The sequence below is a fragment of the Epinephelus moara genome, chromosome 10, assembly GCF_006386435.1.
Source record: "Epinephelus moara isolate mb chromosome 10, YSFRI_EMoa_1.0, whole genome shotgun sequence".
Taxonomy (NCBI): domain Eukaryota; kingdom Metazoa; phylum Chordata; class Actinopteri; order Perciformes; family Serranidae; genus Epinephelus; species Epinephelus moara.
Window position 1 is genome coordinate 879,381 of NC_065515.1, and position 14,729 is coordinate 894,109.

General features: G+C 44.6%; 1 protein-coding gene across 1 annotated transcript in view; it reads left to right on the top strand.

Moving 5' to 3' along the window:
- Nucleotides 1–14,729, top strand: part of pfas (phosphoribosylformylglycinamidine synthase) — a 29,059-nt gene that overhangs the window by 8,376 nt on the left and 5,954 nt on the right. The window contains exons 6-23 of the mRNA XM_050054291.1: nucleotides 1,059–1,164; nucleotides 1,288–1,428; nucleotides 1,542–1,666; nucleotides 1,839–1,967; nucleotides 2,056–2,193; nucleotides 5,851–5,979; nucleotides 6,105–6,178; nucleotides 6,257–6,413; nucleotides 6,502–6,563; nucleotides 6,673–6,834; nucleotides 7,224–7,460; nucleotides 7,564–7,794; nucleotides 7,998–8,178; nucleotides 8,286–8,369; nucleotides 11,764–11,919; nucleotides 12,250–12,369; nucleotides 14,240–14,385; nucleotides 14,466–14,673. Of these exons, the coding sequence (XP_049910248.1) occupies nucleotides 1,059–1,164; nucleotides 1,288–1,428; nucleotides 1,542–1,666; nucleotides 1,839–1,967; nucleotides 2,056–2,193; nucleotides 5,851–5,979; nucleotides 6,105–6,178; nucleotides 6,257–6,413; nucleotides 6,502–6,563; nucleotides 6,673–6,834; nucleotides 7,224–7,460; nucleotides 7,564–7,794; nucleotides 7,998–8,178; nucleotides 8,286–8,369; nucleotides 11,764–11,919; nucleotides 12,250–12,369; nucleotides 14,240–14,385; nucleotides 14,466–14,673 (2,586 nt within the window). The remainder of the gene's footprint in view (nucleotides 1–1,058; nucleotides 1,165–1,287; nucleotides 1,429–1,541; nucleotides 1,667–1,838; nucleotides 1,968–2,055; nucleotides 2,194–5,850; nucleotides 5,980–6,104; nucleotides 6,179–6,256; nucleotides 6,414–6,501; nucleotides 6,564–6,672; nucleotides 6,835–7,223; nucleotides 7,461–7,563; nucleotides 7,795–7,997; nucleotides 8,179–8,285; nucleotides 8,370–11,763; nucleotides 11,920–12,249; nucleotides 12,370–14,239; nucleotides 14,386–14,465; nucleotides 14,674–14,729) is intronic.

Below are 14,729 nucleotides of genomic sequence, written 5' to 3' on the forward strand. Positions count from 1 at the left end.
CGCACAAAACTATTTTTAGTCGCAAATGCGAGTGCGGTGACGGACGGAGTAAAATATCGCCACACTGCCGACATTTTACTCCGTCCGTCACTGCACGCTGTTTGATTGCGTTATCAAAACACAGCGCTATTATTCAGCCTTGCTTTTCACTTATTCCACCGAATACCATTATTCAGCCTTGCTTTTCACTTATTCCACCGAATACCGAATTTGTGTTTTTTTGCAATATTCGGTCGAATATATTTGGTTACCGAATATTCGGTGCATCCCTAGTTTTGGAACTAGTCCAGTATTGAGTGAGAGCAGTGGTGATGAAGGCTGCAGTGTAACCACTCAGAGCACGTACGTCCACTTTAAATGTTGTTTCTGTCACTGACAGGCTCATATTGTCATTGTAAGTGTCTGACAACATTATGGAAGGATCCCTACAGAGATAGAGCTTTGTGTTAAAGAGTGCGATCCTTTTTGTTTAACTAGAAACTGAAATTGTTATCGCCACACCCACCAGACATTTTAGCGTGCGTAGAGCCACAATATGATCTCATCGAACAGAGCGAATTAAGAGATTTATGTATTTTATTTCTTTGAATAAAGTGTGTTTTACGATGGTAAAATTACCGTTTTCTTTTAAATGGACTCTGGAGAGTTTGGTGATGGCGATTTAGGAGCTGTTCTTGGCTAAACAAAAAGGATCTTACTCTTAAATAAAAAGGTCGACCTCTGTAGGGACCCTTTCCCTAATGTTGTCAGACACTTGGAAAAATAATCCGAGCCTGTCAGTGGCAACAAAAAAAACACTTTTAGTATGTTGCAGCAGTCTTGTTCAATACTGGAGCAGTTTACCAGAGTTTAGTGTGTGTGTGTGTGTGTGTGTGTGTGTGTGTGTGTGTGTGTGTGTGTTTGTTGATTGATTAATTTAGCGTCCCGGCCAGTGTTAAATGAGTGCAAACATCTGTGTGGGGTGACGTCTGCAGTGCTGTTTACAATAATTATACAAGAAGAAAAAGAACAAGATCCAAGGTAGCAAGATGTCCTGATGTGTGTTGCTCTTAACACAGGTCTGGCCTTTGACTCCTGGGATCTGGACTACTACACAGCCATGTTCCAGAGGATTAACAGGAACCCCACCAGTGTGGAGTGTTTTGACCTGGCCCAGTCCAACAGGTGGGGTCTGTCTGCAGCCAGCAGATTAGCGGGGCTTCTTTGTGTCATGCTTGTTGCTTGGCTCTGTAGTTTTTGTTCCTGTGTTTTTATTCTCCAATGTTTTCTTTGCACCCGGTGTCCCAGCGAGCACAGTCGTCACTGGTTCTTCCGGGGGCGGATGGAGATCGACGGGCACGAGCAGGAGGAGACTCTTTTCAGTCTTATAATGGACACACAGCGGCACAGCAACCAGAACAACGTCATCAAGTTCTGTGACAACAGCAGGTTGGAGTGAAATGTGTGTGTGTGTGTGTGTGTGTGTGTGTGTGTGTGTGCGTGCGTGTTTCTGTTCACACTGACTCAATGTGAAATGTGTGTGTGTGTGTGTGTGTGTCCAGTGGTATCAAAGGGATGGAGCTGGAGTGTGTTTACCCAAAAGATCCATCCCAGGCCAGCTCGTATGAGACACGGCACTCGCTAAGACACGTCATCTTCACAGCAGAGACACACAACTTCCCCACAGGTCAGAACGCACAAGACATTGTGTTTGCTTACAACTTAAAGGAATACACACCCACTAAATGATCACTTTACATCAACTCATGGTGAGTGGAGAATCCATCTTGGCCTTTTTTGGATTCTCTGTTCACTGTGGAGGCGTTAAAAAATCTTAAACACTCCCATGTGACCTGTAGGTGTAGCACCCTTCAGCGGCGCCACCACAGGGACTGGAGGTCGTATCAGAGATGTGCAGAGTGCTGGAAAGGGAGGCCACATCATCGCCGGCACTGCAGGATACTGCTTCGGCAACCTGCACATACCAGGTCTGCAAAACAGCGTGCTTCATTTTCCTCGCTTGAAATGTGCGATGGTTAATAACGATACGTCATTCCTCACTGTCTGTCGCTCCAGGCTACGTTCTCCCGTGGGAGCCTGAAGGAGAGGGCTGGGAGTATCCTTCCAGCTTTGCTCCTCCGCTGCAGGTGGCGATCGAGGCCAGTGATGGAGCCTCAGACTACGGCAACAAGTTTGGAGAACCTGTCCTGTCAGGTATCAAACCCTGCTGAAGCATGCTGAGGTTTACTGTAAAGATATACGAAGTGTGATTTTACTAAAAAGATATTTATAGACTCCTGGGCTGCCCCTGACTAAGAATTTCCCTAGTCGACCAATAGTCGTAATTTAGGGCCTTTAGTCCACTAGATGATGATATTAATTTAATTATTAAAGTATATATTTTGGGTGAGGTCAACACACTCTGAGGTAGCATCTGCTCACTGGTTAACTTGCCCCTGAAACCTCTCAGCCTTCACATGTGCATCAACATTAGGTGTGCAAAGTCATCCCGAGGGCCAGATTGGACCCTTTGGTGGGCTGGTTCTGGCCCCCGGGCCGTATGTTTGCAGGGTTCAACGCTAAGGTTTTTTTTCACTTGCCCGGTCGGGCAAGTTGGTCAGAGATCTACTTGCCCGAAGTCAGTTTTTACTTGCCCTATAAAAATTGTTTAATTTAAGCGGCTATCAAATAACAAAGACTGCAGTTATTTTTATGTTATGTAATCTTTATTCACACTGTATTTATTAATTAAAACAACATATGTCATGTATTGTAGCTTAATTCCTACACAAAAATGACAGTGTCAGGGCTTAAAGTGAAAAATTTGTCAATCGTTCTCCGTCTATAATTTTGCGCCCTACTTGAGCCATGCCCACCTCTATTTATTTTTCACCCCTCTCTCCAGTTCTGCTGTATTAACACCGGGTTTAATATATTTTGCTTCCATCTCTCTGCCCTGCTCTACTCTACTTCAACGCTACTTAGCTCTCTCTCTACTCTACCAGTAGACTACCACATCCACCTGTTGCACAAAACGCACACAGCAGTGTTTCCCCTAGGATGGAGTTGTAGCAGCGGAGGTGAAGCACACGCATGAAAAATAATTTTCACATGCGTGAAACTTTTTTGTATGCTTGCAAAGCACAGCCTGCTGGGATGTTTCTATGTATCTACTGGCACCAGAAGGGCTCTTTAGGACTAAGTACATACAGTACATGTGTGCACAGTAATGAGCAGGTGAAATGTCTGTCTAGCTTACATATGAGGTGTCTCAAGATTTAGGAACATACAATTTTATTGAATATAATAAAGTAAAAAGTCACTTGACATGCTGCTGTTTTGTGCTATGACCTATTTAAGTGTTGGAAGTTGTTATTTACGTGACAACGCCTGAACGCAACACAAGCTCAGCATGAGTGCCGTACTGAGCTGCTGTGCGAGCAGCGTGTTTGTCTGTGCGTAACAGCAGTCTGTTGATGGTTATTTACACACTGTCCATTTCAATAACTTTGTCAGCTGACAAACTGCACCGGGCTCGGGGTCAGGTTTGGTCAGGAAAATGCGGCCCGAGCCACTCTAGCGTGCTCACCTGTGTGGGTGGCGGAACTCTGCCGTGCGCGATACAGAGAGCAGATGAGAATTGTTAACACGTGACCATGTAGAGACAGAAATGACACGATGAAATAACACCATAAATAGTATATTGTTATGTTATTATATGAAGCGTCTGTCGCGCAAAATAATATCAGTGGGGGCTGTGGGCAGGACATTGTTACACAGCTGTGCCTGTGACTTCAGGCAGAGAGACCGCTGCATCAGAGCAGAAGAGCACGTTTTAAAATACATTTATTTTATCAATTAGTTATTAACTTTTACTATTTCATATATATATATTTATAGATCCTTCGAACTCTGGTGCGGACTAGGGATGGGCAGCACAAGCAAAAACACTATTCGAAAATCATGGCAACTATTCGACGATTTTTCGAATCCGCCACGGACATTTACACAATGTCACGGATAAACATGGGTAAATGCATGAAAAAAAGTCATATCACCTCTGATAATGGTTTATTCATTTAAAAACACATTGTGCTCGTTTAGCTCACTATTTCATGTAGTTTTTATCTGCTGGAGGGTCGCGTAGGGGAGCGTAGCGCGACAAAAATAGAAGAGCCGCGTAAAATAGAAAGTTGTCACGCGACAGACGGGGGTTGTCGCGCTGCTCCCGTTGCCGGTGGAGCCGCTGTAATTGATTAACAGGGGGGCGAGCTGCTACGGGACTCGCGCTGCAGACGTGTCGCGCCGCTGAGCCCGGCCGTAGGGTCCCTCGCCCCCTCCTGCGTGCCTCGCTCTCAAATGACTTTGCATACTTGTTGTAGACTTGTGATACGCAAGCTTTGCCTCACAGAGTTTGCACTGCACCTTATTTTCGTTTATTTTGTCGAAGTTGTTCCACACGGAACTTTTTGATGACTGTAGTAGTCTGCATGTTTCTCCTGTTTGTAAAAGAGCATCAAACTAGCTGGTAGCCCATCTCACACCACTGTAGCAATCCTAGACTGCCCTCGTGCGGTTAGGAGCTGAATTGCATGTCAAATAAAGGGGGGAAATAAGACGGCGAATAGTAATAGTCACATTAAAAAATCGATTTTTCAAAATAAAACGACTATTCGAAAATTTGAAAATCGTGACCCATCCCTAGTGCGGACCAAACGAGGGAACCCTGGTCAACTTGAAAACTGGGGGTCTCGGTTCACTTGCAAGTGAACCCTGGTGTGGTTCGCTTGCAGTGGGAAGTGCAAAAGGACTATCCAGCCAGCCAAAGAGAGGAAGTGACGTACAGTGCAGTGCATTTTGGGTAGAAAAATACAAAGCCAACAGCGCGAACCAGGAGAAGCAGAAAAAAAAGAAAAGGTTGGAAAATGTCTCGTGGGCAGACGAGGAGTCGTGAGGAGGTGCAGGCGCTTATTGATACATGGTCAGAGGACTATATGTCGCAGTTGCTTGTGACTACCCACAATGGATTTCCGTTTTCGGTCGTGGCCAATCGATGAGCCAGGTTTTCTTCTTCCTCGTGCTTTTTATTCTTCCTGGTCAGTGGTTGTTTCGGGCAATACCGCCCCCAAACGAGCAGCTGTTGTTATTGCGTGACGTTGTCCAGGCAGTTTGGTCCGCTTTAAAAAGTGCAGTGTGAAAGTGAACCAAACCAAATGAAGGTGTGAAATTTTTCATCATTCACCACCCAATCGAACCAAGTCCACCGGACTATCCTGGTGTGAATGCGTCCTTAGAGTAAATTCATTTTTGATTTTCTGTAACAACTTATCCTGTTGAGGGTCACGGCAGGGTTCACCCTGGACAGGTCACCAGACTATCACAGGGCTGACACATAGAGACAGACAACCATTCACACTCACATTCACACCTACGGACAATTTAGAGTCACCAATTAACCTGCATGTCTTTGGACTGTGGGAGGAAGCTGGAGCACCTGGAGGAAACCCACGCTGACACAGGGAGAACATGCAAACTCCACACAGACGGACTCCCCCACCCTGGAGTTTGAACCCTCCACCCCATGTTTGAACCAGGAACCCTCTTGCTGTGAGGGACAATGCATCAATTAATTTATTCTTAGAACATAGGCGAATTATGTTGTGTAGAAAGCCTTAAGAACAGTGGTGCCAGGATCAGTTCTTTAGTTTCATTATTTGTCAGAAAACACAGATAGTTTCTATAAAATAAAACGGAGAATAACAAAGACATTTTGGCATCTTGGTGGTTTCAACTTGATAAATGATGTTATCTCTGTTTTCAGTCTACAGATGGACCGATTGATATTTAATTGTTCTGATTCCCTCCCCTCAGGTTTTGCTCGTTCTTTCGGCATGCGGCTGGCTAATGGAGAGCGGCGAGAGTGGATTAAGCCAATCATGTTCAGCGGTGGTCTGGGCTCTATTGAAGACACACACATAAAGAAAGAAGAGGCGGAGGCCGGTAATGTTTTAGCTCAGTGTGTGTGTGTGTGTGGAATGTGTTTAATCGATGCTGCGGCTATATTTACACACATCCATTAATGACTCACGGCGTCTCTCTGCTCCTCTGCTCTACTTGTCGATCAGGAATGGAAGTGGTGAAGATCGGAGGGCCGGTGTACAGGATCGGCGTGGGAGGAGGAGCGGCCTCCTCTGTACAAGTACGGGTGCTACAGTAAATCACACAGCAGTGACCTCACCTGATGTTTCGGTGTGTTGAAATACATGTTGGTTTGCAGGTCCAGGGGGACAACTCCAGTGACAGAGATCTGGGTGCAGTGCAGAGGGGAGACGCCGAGATGGAGCAGAAGATGAATCGTGCTCTCAGGGCGTGTTTGGAAAGAAGCAGCGGGAACCCAATCTGCAGTATCCATGATCAGGGGGCGGGAGGAAATGGTGTGAGACATGGGCTCTTTTCATGATTTATGTAAAGCTTTGATGATGAGACAAAAATGAACATGTTGAATCACATTGGCATCTTCAGGTAATGTGCTTAAGGAGCTCAGTGAGCCAGCGGGAGCTGTAATCTACTGCAGTAGATTCAAGGTAATGAGCACATGAACACGTCTCCAGACACATTCTGCTGCTTCTCATTTTATTTCACTCCGATTGTTTCCTCTTATTGTTTACTTTTCCCTCCATCTTTGTTTTATAGAAAGGTGACCCCACACTGAGTGTGCTGGAGCTGTGGGGGGCAGAGTATCAGGAGAGCAACGCCCTGCTGCTCCGTCCATCTGACAGGAGCTTCCTGGAGAGGGTGTGTCAGAGGGAGAAGTGTCCCGTTGACTTTGTGGGAAACATCACTGGAGACGGCAAGGCACGTTTCAGCCTGGATCAAGTCAATAAAAGCACATCCTCTGCGCAAATCAGTACGCTTTAATGATCAGTGGTTGTTGGCTGGGTCATATAAGCTCAAGTATCACACTACAACCCAGTCATACCCTTTATAGGTACTTTGCAGCTTGTTCAAAAACTACATTTTTGTTTTGAGCCTACAGAAATAGTAGTCAACAAGCGATTCTGCTCTTTCCTAATTATACAAAGAGTGCTTCTGCCTCCTTGCTGAACCCAGGTGCACTCTTTCTTTTGGCAGATATTAATTAAACATGAATCAGTACGCCGTAGTACAAACAGAATTCGGTTGGTATCCGTAAGTACCAAGATCAGCATCATTTGTGTTTATTTCGGTCTTAATTTCTGCTACAGATTGTGCTGGTGGATGATGAGGGAGGCAGCGGTGATGAAGCCGACAGGAGGCGCCGTCCTGTTGACCTGCAGCTGGAGTGGGTTCTGGGGAAGATGCCACAGAAGGTGTTTAAGATGGAGCATCTGGCCTCCACCCATCAGCCTCTGGCTCTTCCTGCGGGGCTGAAAGTCAAAGATGCGCTGGACAGAGTTTTACGTTTGCCCGCCGTGGCGTCCAAACGCTACCTGACCAACAAGGTGTGTTCTCCATCCTCTCTGTCTTTAGAGGTACATTTGTGCAGACACTTTGTGACTCTCCGTGTCTTCACTCCCTCCCTCCCTCCCTCCCTCCCTCCCTCAGGTGGACCGGTCTGTTACTGGGTTGGTTGCCCAGCAACAATGCGTCGGCCCTCTTCACACCCCATTGGCCGACGTAGCCGTTGTTGCTCTGTCACCGTTCAGCCTGGAGGGAGCAGCCACTGCCATCGGAGAGCAGCCAATTAAAGGGCTGGTGTGTCCCACAGCTGGGGCTCGCATGGCTGTTGGAGAAGCTCTGACCAATTTGGTGTTTGCCAGAGTCACAGCTCTGAAGGTGAGAGGCTGACGAAGAGTGTGAGGAGAAGCACAGATAGGACAAATCAAAATACTGCACATAATGGTCCTGTTCAAGAGCGTACTTTAGTCTCTACAGTATGAAATATCTCTGTTGTTGAAGTCCACTTCAGATTGGAATTGGTGATGATTTATTTTTCCTTTTTTTAAATAAATTCTGGTAAATGTGGTGTGTGTTTTCAGGATGTGAAGTGTAGTGGTAACTGGATGTGGGCTGCTAAGCTGCCTGGTGAGGGAGCCTGCCTGTGGGAGGCCTGCAAAGCCATGTGTGAGGTCATGGGTCAGCTGGGAGTGGCCATCGACGGGGGCAAGGACTCTCTGAGTATGGCCGCTAGAGTGGGGAAAGAGACGGTCAAAGCTCCAGGTACACTCACTGTGTGTCCCTGTGTGTGTGTGTGTGTGTGTGTGTGTTTACATGCATCTGTGTATGTGTCTTCATTAAGCTCAGCTCTTCCACTGCTTCTGTTTCAGGTGCTCTGGTTATTTCAGCATATGCTGTTTGTCCTGACATCACAGCCACTGTGACGCCCGACCTCGAAGACCCAGATGGAAAAGGTATTTCTTTCTAAAGGCCCAGATGTACTGAAAGCAATAATTGATTTGCCTCATTCGATGCACGTCACTTGATGCTCCTGTGGCGCACTGCAGCCATCAGATGTGAAATGGCAGCACCACAGAGGTTACAGGTTCCTCCATTAACGCTCGGTACATTTCTGTTTGAGTCATGATATATGAAAATGTACAACCACAGAATCAGCAGGATTTTGGTTACAAGAGGAAGAAGATTTTAAGAGTTTATTAATCCCTGAGGAGAGATTCAATTTTTTTTCACTCTGTTGTCACATACTCAGGCCGGAAATACACACATTCACCAACAGGACCTATACATGCATTATATAGAAAGATGTCAGAGCGAGGAGAGGTTTAATGCCTCACTCAAGGGCACCTTGGCAGTGCCCAGGAGGTGAACAAGCACCTCTCCAGCTACCAGTAATATTACATAAATATATATATATATATATACATTAAAAGTCATTCACTTCACCTGTCAGTGGTTTGAATGTTTTGGCTGATCAGTGTGTACACATACACACACACACACATATATATATGAGGCAGGAGGGTGTGTGCTGCTGCTTTTGTCAGTTGGATGGCAGTAGAAAAGCTGTAAAGCCACTGGGGACCAGCCAGCTCATTTCATCTTTTATTTTTCCTTCCAAGTGGGTGAAAGTCACATAAAGCACAAACTCTGAACCCATCAGCTGTCGGTCTGATGACAGTCGGCCTCTGGGGGCAACAGCCAATATTCAGAGGTTCCAGTGCACCTAGTGCAGGGGAAGGCAACCTGCAGCTCCAGAGACACATCCTGCTCTGTAGCTCCTGTGATTATGTTTTTAACATTTAAATGTTCATATACCAATGAAGTGATTCTTACATTCTTCAGTTGTAAACATTTATAGCCTGCACACCAAAATATTCAAATGTTGTAACATTTCATCTAAAATGTGCCTCATACATCTACTTCCTGGTGCTTTTCCTCTAGATTGTGCTAAACCTGAGTAGCAGTGGCGAGTCTTGAGTCTCCCTCACCAATCTTGCTTTGGGTTTCAAATCCAAAAGGAAAAGTCTCTTTAATGGTGCATGGACATATTCATTTACTGTCACCACTAACACTGCAAAGTTAAAGTACTAGTACTACAAGCAGCCACCTTGTGGTGAAACATGATGGATGCTGATTAAGACCTGTTAGTGATGTTGTTAGGATAATTTAGACTCAGTAGACCATGTTACCTTCGCTATAATGCTCAGATATGATCAGCGGCTCCAGACAGATTTTTATTACCTCCTTGGGTCAAACGTGGCCGACCCCTGACCTCGCAGATATCTGGGCCAAGACCTCCTCTTCTGTGTGCTGGTCATTTTGGCTGATCTATATAAACACATATCTGCATTTGATCGTAGAGAAATAAAACTAATTAATACAAAGTTAGATCATCATCAGACTATAGCCGGTGGGTGCAGAGATTGCATTAAGTCCAAAGCGTTCTGCCTCTCCACACTGACTGTTTACGTGCCGCTCAAACGGGATTGGTCTATACAGTAACACTTTACTTGAAGGTATCTACATAAGAGTGACATGACACTGTCATAACTATGACATGACACGGTCATGAACCTGTCATGAACATCATGTACATGTCATTAACTTTTATGACTGCTGTCATTAAGTGTCATTCGGTTTTTGTAATGACAAGCTGACATTGTTTGGGTTGTCCTGATTATGACAACTTGACATTAATCAAAGTGACATTACCAGAAGATGTCTTTGTCATAACAACTTGACATTAACAATAAATGCACCTCTTTTTATGCTTATGACAAGTTGACATAATGATTGATACGAAGACATCTTCTGGTAATGTCATCCTGGTTAATGTCAAGTTGTCATTATAAGGACATCCCAAACAAATTTAATGTCAACTTGTCATGACAAAGACAACTTCTGGCAATGTCACTTTGATTAATGTCAAGTTGTCATAATCAGGACATCCCAAACAATGTCAGCTTGTCATTACAAAAACTGAATGACACTTAATGACAGCAGTCATACACGTTTATGACATGTACATAATGTTCATGACAGTGTCATGTCACTCCTTTTTTTTTTTAAAGATTATTTTTTTGGGCTTTTGCCTTTAATTGACAGGAGAGAGTGAAATGGGGGAGTGAGAGAGAGTGGGGGGATGACATGCAGCAAATGGTTGCGAGCCGGAGTCAAACCAGCGACCGCTGCAGCGAGGCAGCGCCTCTGTATATGGGGCGCCGGCACTATCCACTACGCTATGGACGCCCCAGTCATGTCACTCTTATGTAGACACCTTCAAGTAAAGTGTTACCGTGTATACTACTCAGACTACAAACAGAAACCAGAACACTCCAGATCCCAAATCTTGTTCAGTTCCCAACAGATTGTGCGTACATATGCATATCTATTGATGGAGATCACATGATGTACAGCTGATTATAACTCTGTACTACGTTAAATAATGGCTGTTGTTAGCTTTATGTAGCAAGTTAAGTTCAAAGACCAGTAAACATTCATATAGAATAGATGATATGGGGTGGGTCTGTTATGCTAACGTAACTACCAAGGGTTTAGGCTTTTATTTTAGTATCTGACATGTGACAACACAGTGACTAAGATCTATAGAAGTATCCATTGGCAGTGGGCGTTGTTTTAGCACTGCTTATATTGTTTATAAAGTTTAAAGCTAAGCTAAGCTAACGTCAGCTGTCTTTTTTTATTTCCCTCGCTTTTTTATTTTTACTGTCTCAGGTTCAATCCATACAATTATCTTAAACAAAGACAGTTATACAATGTGACAAGAAAACAAAAAAAGCCGTCAGCTGTTGCCATAGTATCAGTACACAGCCAGTAAACAAACTAAATGAATAGAATGATTTATTGGCTCTTATATTGGCTCTTTAAAACAGATAAAAAGACACATGGTAAGTAAATAAGCATCATGTCACCATTTATAAGCGCCATCTTGGTCAGAGCGAATGAAATGATGAACAGGATAAGTTCATCGAAACAATAGCTTTGGTCACTGGAGCCTCATTTGATGTTACAAAACTGAAACAAGGTCAGTTTGTGCGCCTCATAATGTTTTTAGTGGGTGTTGGGTCATTTAAGACAATAGGTGGTCTCAGTGTGTCTGAGCCTTCACACACACACACACACAGACTCAGTTATAATCAGAGCATATGTGAGATTGTTCTGTTTTCATAGTTATGAAAAGTTTTATTCTTGGCAGAAATACAACTTCTGAATTTGAAATATCCTCATTTCACCCAGGCTGCACACATCTCTCTCCAGCAACCACGCACACACATTCCACACACACTCCTCAGTAACAGACTCTGACCCTTTGTCCTCTGTCTGCAGGCGTGTTGTTGTGGGTTCCTCTCAGTCCAGGCCGTCATCGTCTGGGAGGCTCTGCCCTGGCTCAGTGCTTCAGCCAGCTGGGAGACTGCTCTCCTGACCTGGAGCAGCCAGAGCTATTGACTGCCTGCTTCAACACCACACAGACACTCATACACGGTCAGCATGCACTCGCAGGCAGAGAGCTACCTGCCACGGAGGAGGAGAAAGTTAAAGCATTGTTTACTGTGATGCTCTGTGGGCAAACTTTTCCTCAGCTTCATTTTCATATTCAGTTTATTCTCCGAACAGATTTGGACTGTGACACACTGCCACCTAGTGGTTTAACTGAGTAGTGTTGGTTAATAAAAAGGAGCAGGACCTGGTGGCTCTTCTCTCTTCTGACACATTACCTGCTGAGTAATGATGAAATTACATTGACAGCACAGCACACTGTTAAAGTTATCTTTGTAGTCAGTGAATCAGAATGAGAGATTCCTGTTCTTTCAGATCGTCTGCTGACTGCAGGACATGACATCAGCGATGGAGGCCTCATTTCCTGCTTGTTAGAGATGGCGTTTGCTGGAAATCGTGGGATTGACGTTGAGCTGTCGTCACAAGGAGCTGGAGGTTAGTGAGCTGATGTGTGTGAAAGTGTGTAGTTGTAATCATAGACAGTATGGAAGAAGTAGACGTAGCCAGCGTGATGTCACCTCAGTTTATGGACTCAACGTTTGAAGCCTTGACTTTGGCGATCTTGGATTATTGCAGCCATGAGTGACAGTATTTAGAGCAGAGGATGAGCATTGCTACTAGGGATGTACGATGATATTGTCATGTCATTGGTATCAGCTGATCTTGGCTTAGGAATGAAATATCGGAATCGGCCAACATGCTAATTTCTGCTGATATGACAAACTGATTGTTTGTTTGTTTTTAAACTGACAAAGTGAACATGTACAAAACATCCGGTAAATGATACAGCAAAAGTAAGAAAACAACATATCTGAAAGATACACAAATATGTATAAAGAAAATAAATGACAAAAATTAAAACAGAGATAAACGGACAACCCTCTCACAGTTGGCTCATACTGCCTTAAAGGGGAACTAATGTTTTTTTCAACCTGGGCCCTGTTTTCTGATCTCCTTTTGTCTAAATGAGTGATAGGATGTTCAATATGTGACATGTCTCCAGTATGAAGCTAGGGCTGACCTGCCTGCAGCCCGTGAGCGTGCGCTATATTAAATAATAGGGCACTCAGACAGCGTCAAACAACGTCAAAATACGTCCACTAAAAGTGCATTTTTTTCACACAGATAGGCTCGGATTGTTAGTATAATTATCTGACAACATAACGGAAAGGAGAAATGAACGTTTGTGTTTACCTTTAGCTGGATTCAGACATGTTCCTCTGCCTGTTGCTGCTCCCTCTCTCTCCTCGTCTGCTCTTCAGTTTCAATTAGCTCTGCGTCCGTGTACTCCGTGTACTCCGTGTTCAAATAAATACGGGCGCTCATCAAATTCAAACGGCTCATCCAGAACATGTCTGAAAAACATTAGTTCCCCTTTAATTACCAGAGCAACCAAGCAGACAAGATAACTGTAGCGTGCTTGTAAATGACAGTGAAAGGACCATTAACCATAGATAAGATGTCTTAAATGCTTATGATCCGGATACTAATTTTCTGGTGTGAAAGGACTTACAATATCATCCGAAATCCTGATGCCTCTCTGTAAAGATAATATTCACAATCACCATATAGTAACCAGACACTTCAAAAAAGTTTGTAATTTCAGTGCATTAACAAACTGTTGGGAATGAAGTGCATTGAACAATAAAACAATTGGGCCTGCAGATATGTTAACGGTGCAGTCTGTAAAAGTCTATGAAGTATGTACAGTACGTTGGAGCTCAGAGGAGTGAATCTGTGCGTCAGAGTTTAGTGACTTACAGCACCACACTGTCCTGACCACGGTAAATCCAGAGGCCGCTGCCTACTGAGATACTTCAGAGAACAAAAAGGTTTTAAATCCAAAGGCCGATGCCATTAATTCAACTACAGCTCCATCCTGATTGACATGTCGCCATGGTAGTGACATGTCAATCACAAGGTAGCCATGCCCTAAAGCGCACCCGTCCTGTCTCCTTTTTTTCCAAACGAACAGTGTGTAAGATTTAGTGCAGCTTTAAATGGTACCGTAGTTTAAAGAATGAACATCATGCTGTATTGAGACTTGAAACTAGTGATTGTGGCCATAAACTCATGAGGAACATGTTTACTGAGGTAATAAATCGAGTGAGAAGTAGGGTCATCTTCTCATAAATACAGTCTGACTCCTCTTGCAGCCACTGGAGTCGCCCCCTGCTGGCCATTAGAAACAATGCAGGTTTAAAGCACCTTCTCAGACCTGCAGGCTACGTTCACCTTCTTTATACAGCCTGTGACTGTAATCATGAACTCATGCTGTGTCTTTGCTGCTTCTCTGTCTCCACAGTCGTGGAGCTGTTGTTCAGCGAGGAGCTGGGTTTGGTTCTGGAGGTTTCACAGCTCGATGTAGAAACAGTGTGTCAGAGATACAGCGACGCAGGCGTGCAGTGCCATCGCGTCGGCAGAACCTGTGGCTTCGGACCAGAGGCAGTGGTGAGACATCGATCTCAGTGTGTCTTCACAAGATTCATCTCATCTGTGATGACCGTTGATTCCCCTCACCTGTCTTTTAGGTCAGTGTTCGTGTGGATGGACAGGAAGTGCTGAGAGAGCCGCTGCCTCACCTCAGAGCATTATGGGAGGACACCAGTTTCCAGCTGGAGCGCCTCCAGGCCGATGAGATCTGTGTGAAACAGGAAGAGGATGGGCTCGCCAAGAGGACACAGCCCTACTTCAAACTGACCTTTGACCCCTCTGAAGTGCCCAGCATCAGCCAGCTCAGTAAGACCAAACAGGATTGATACCATTTACAGTGATTTGGTGTTTTCTGAGGCAGA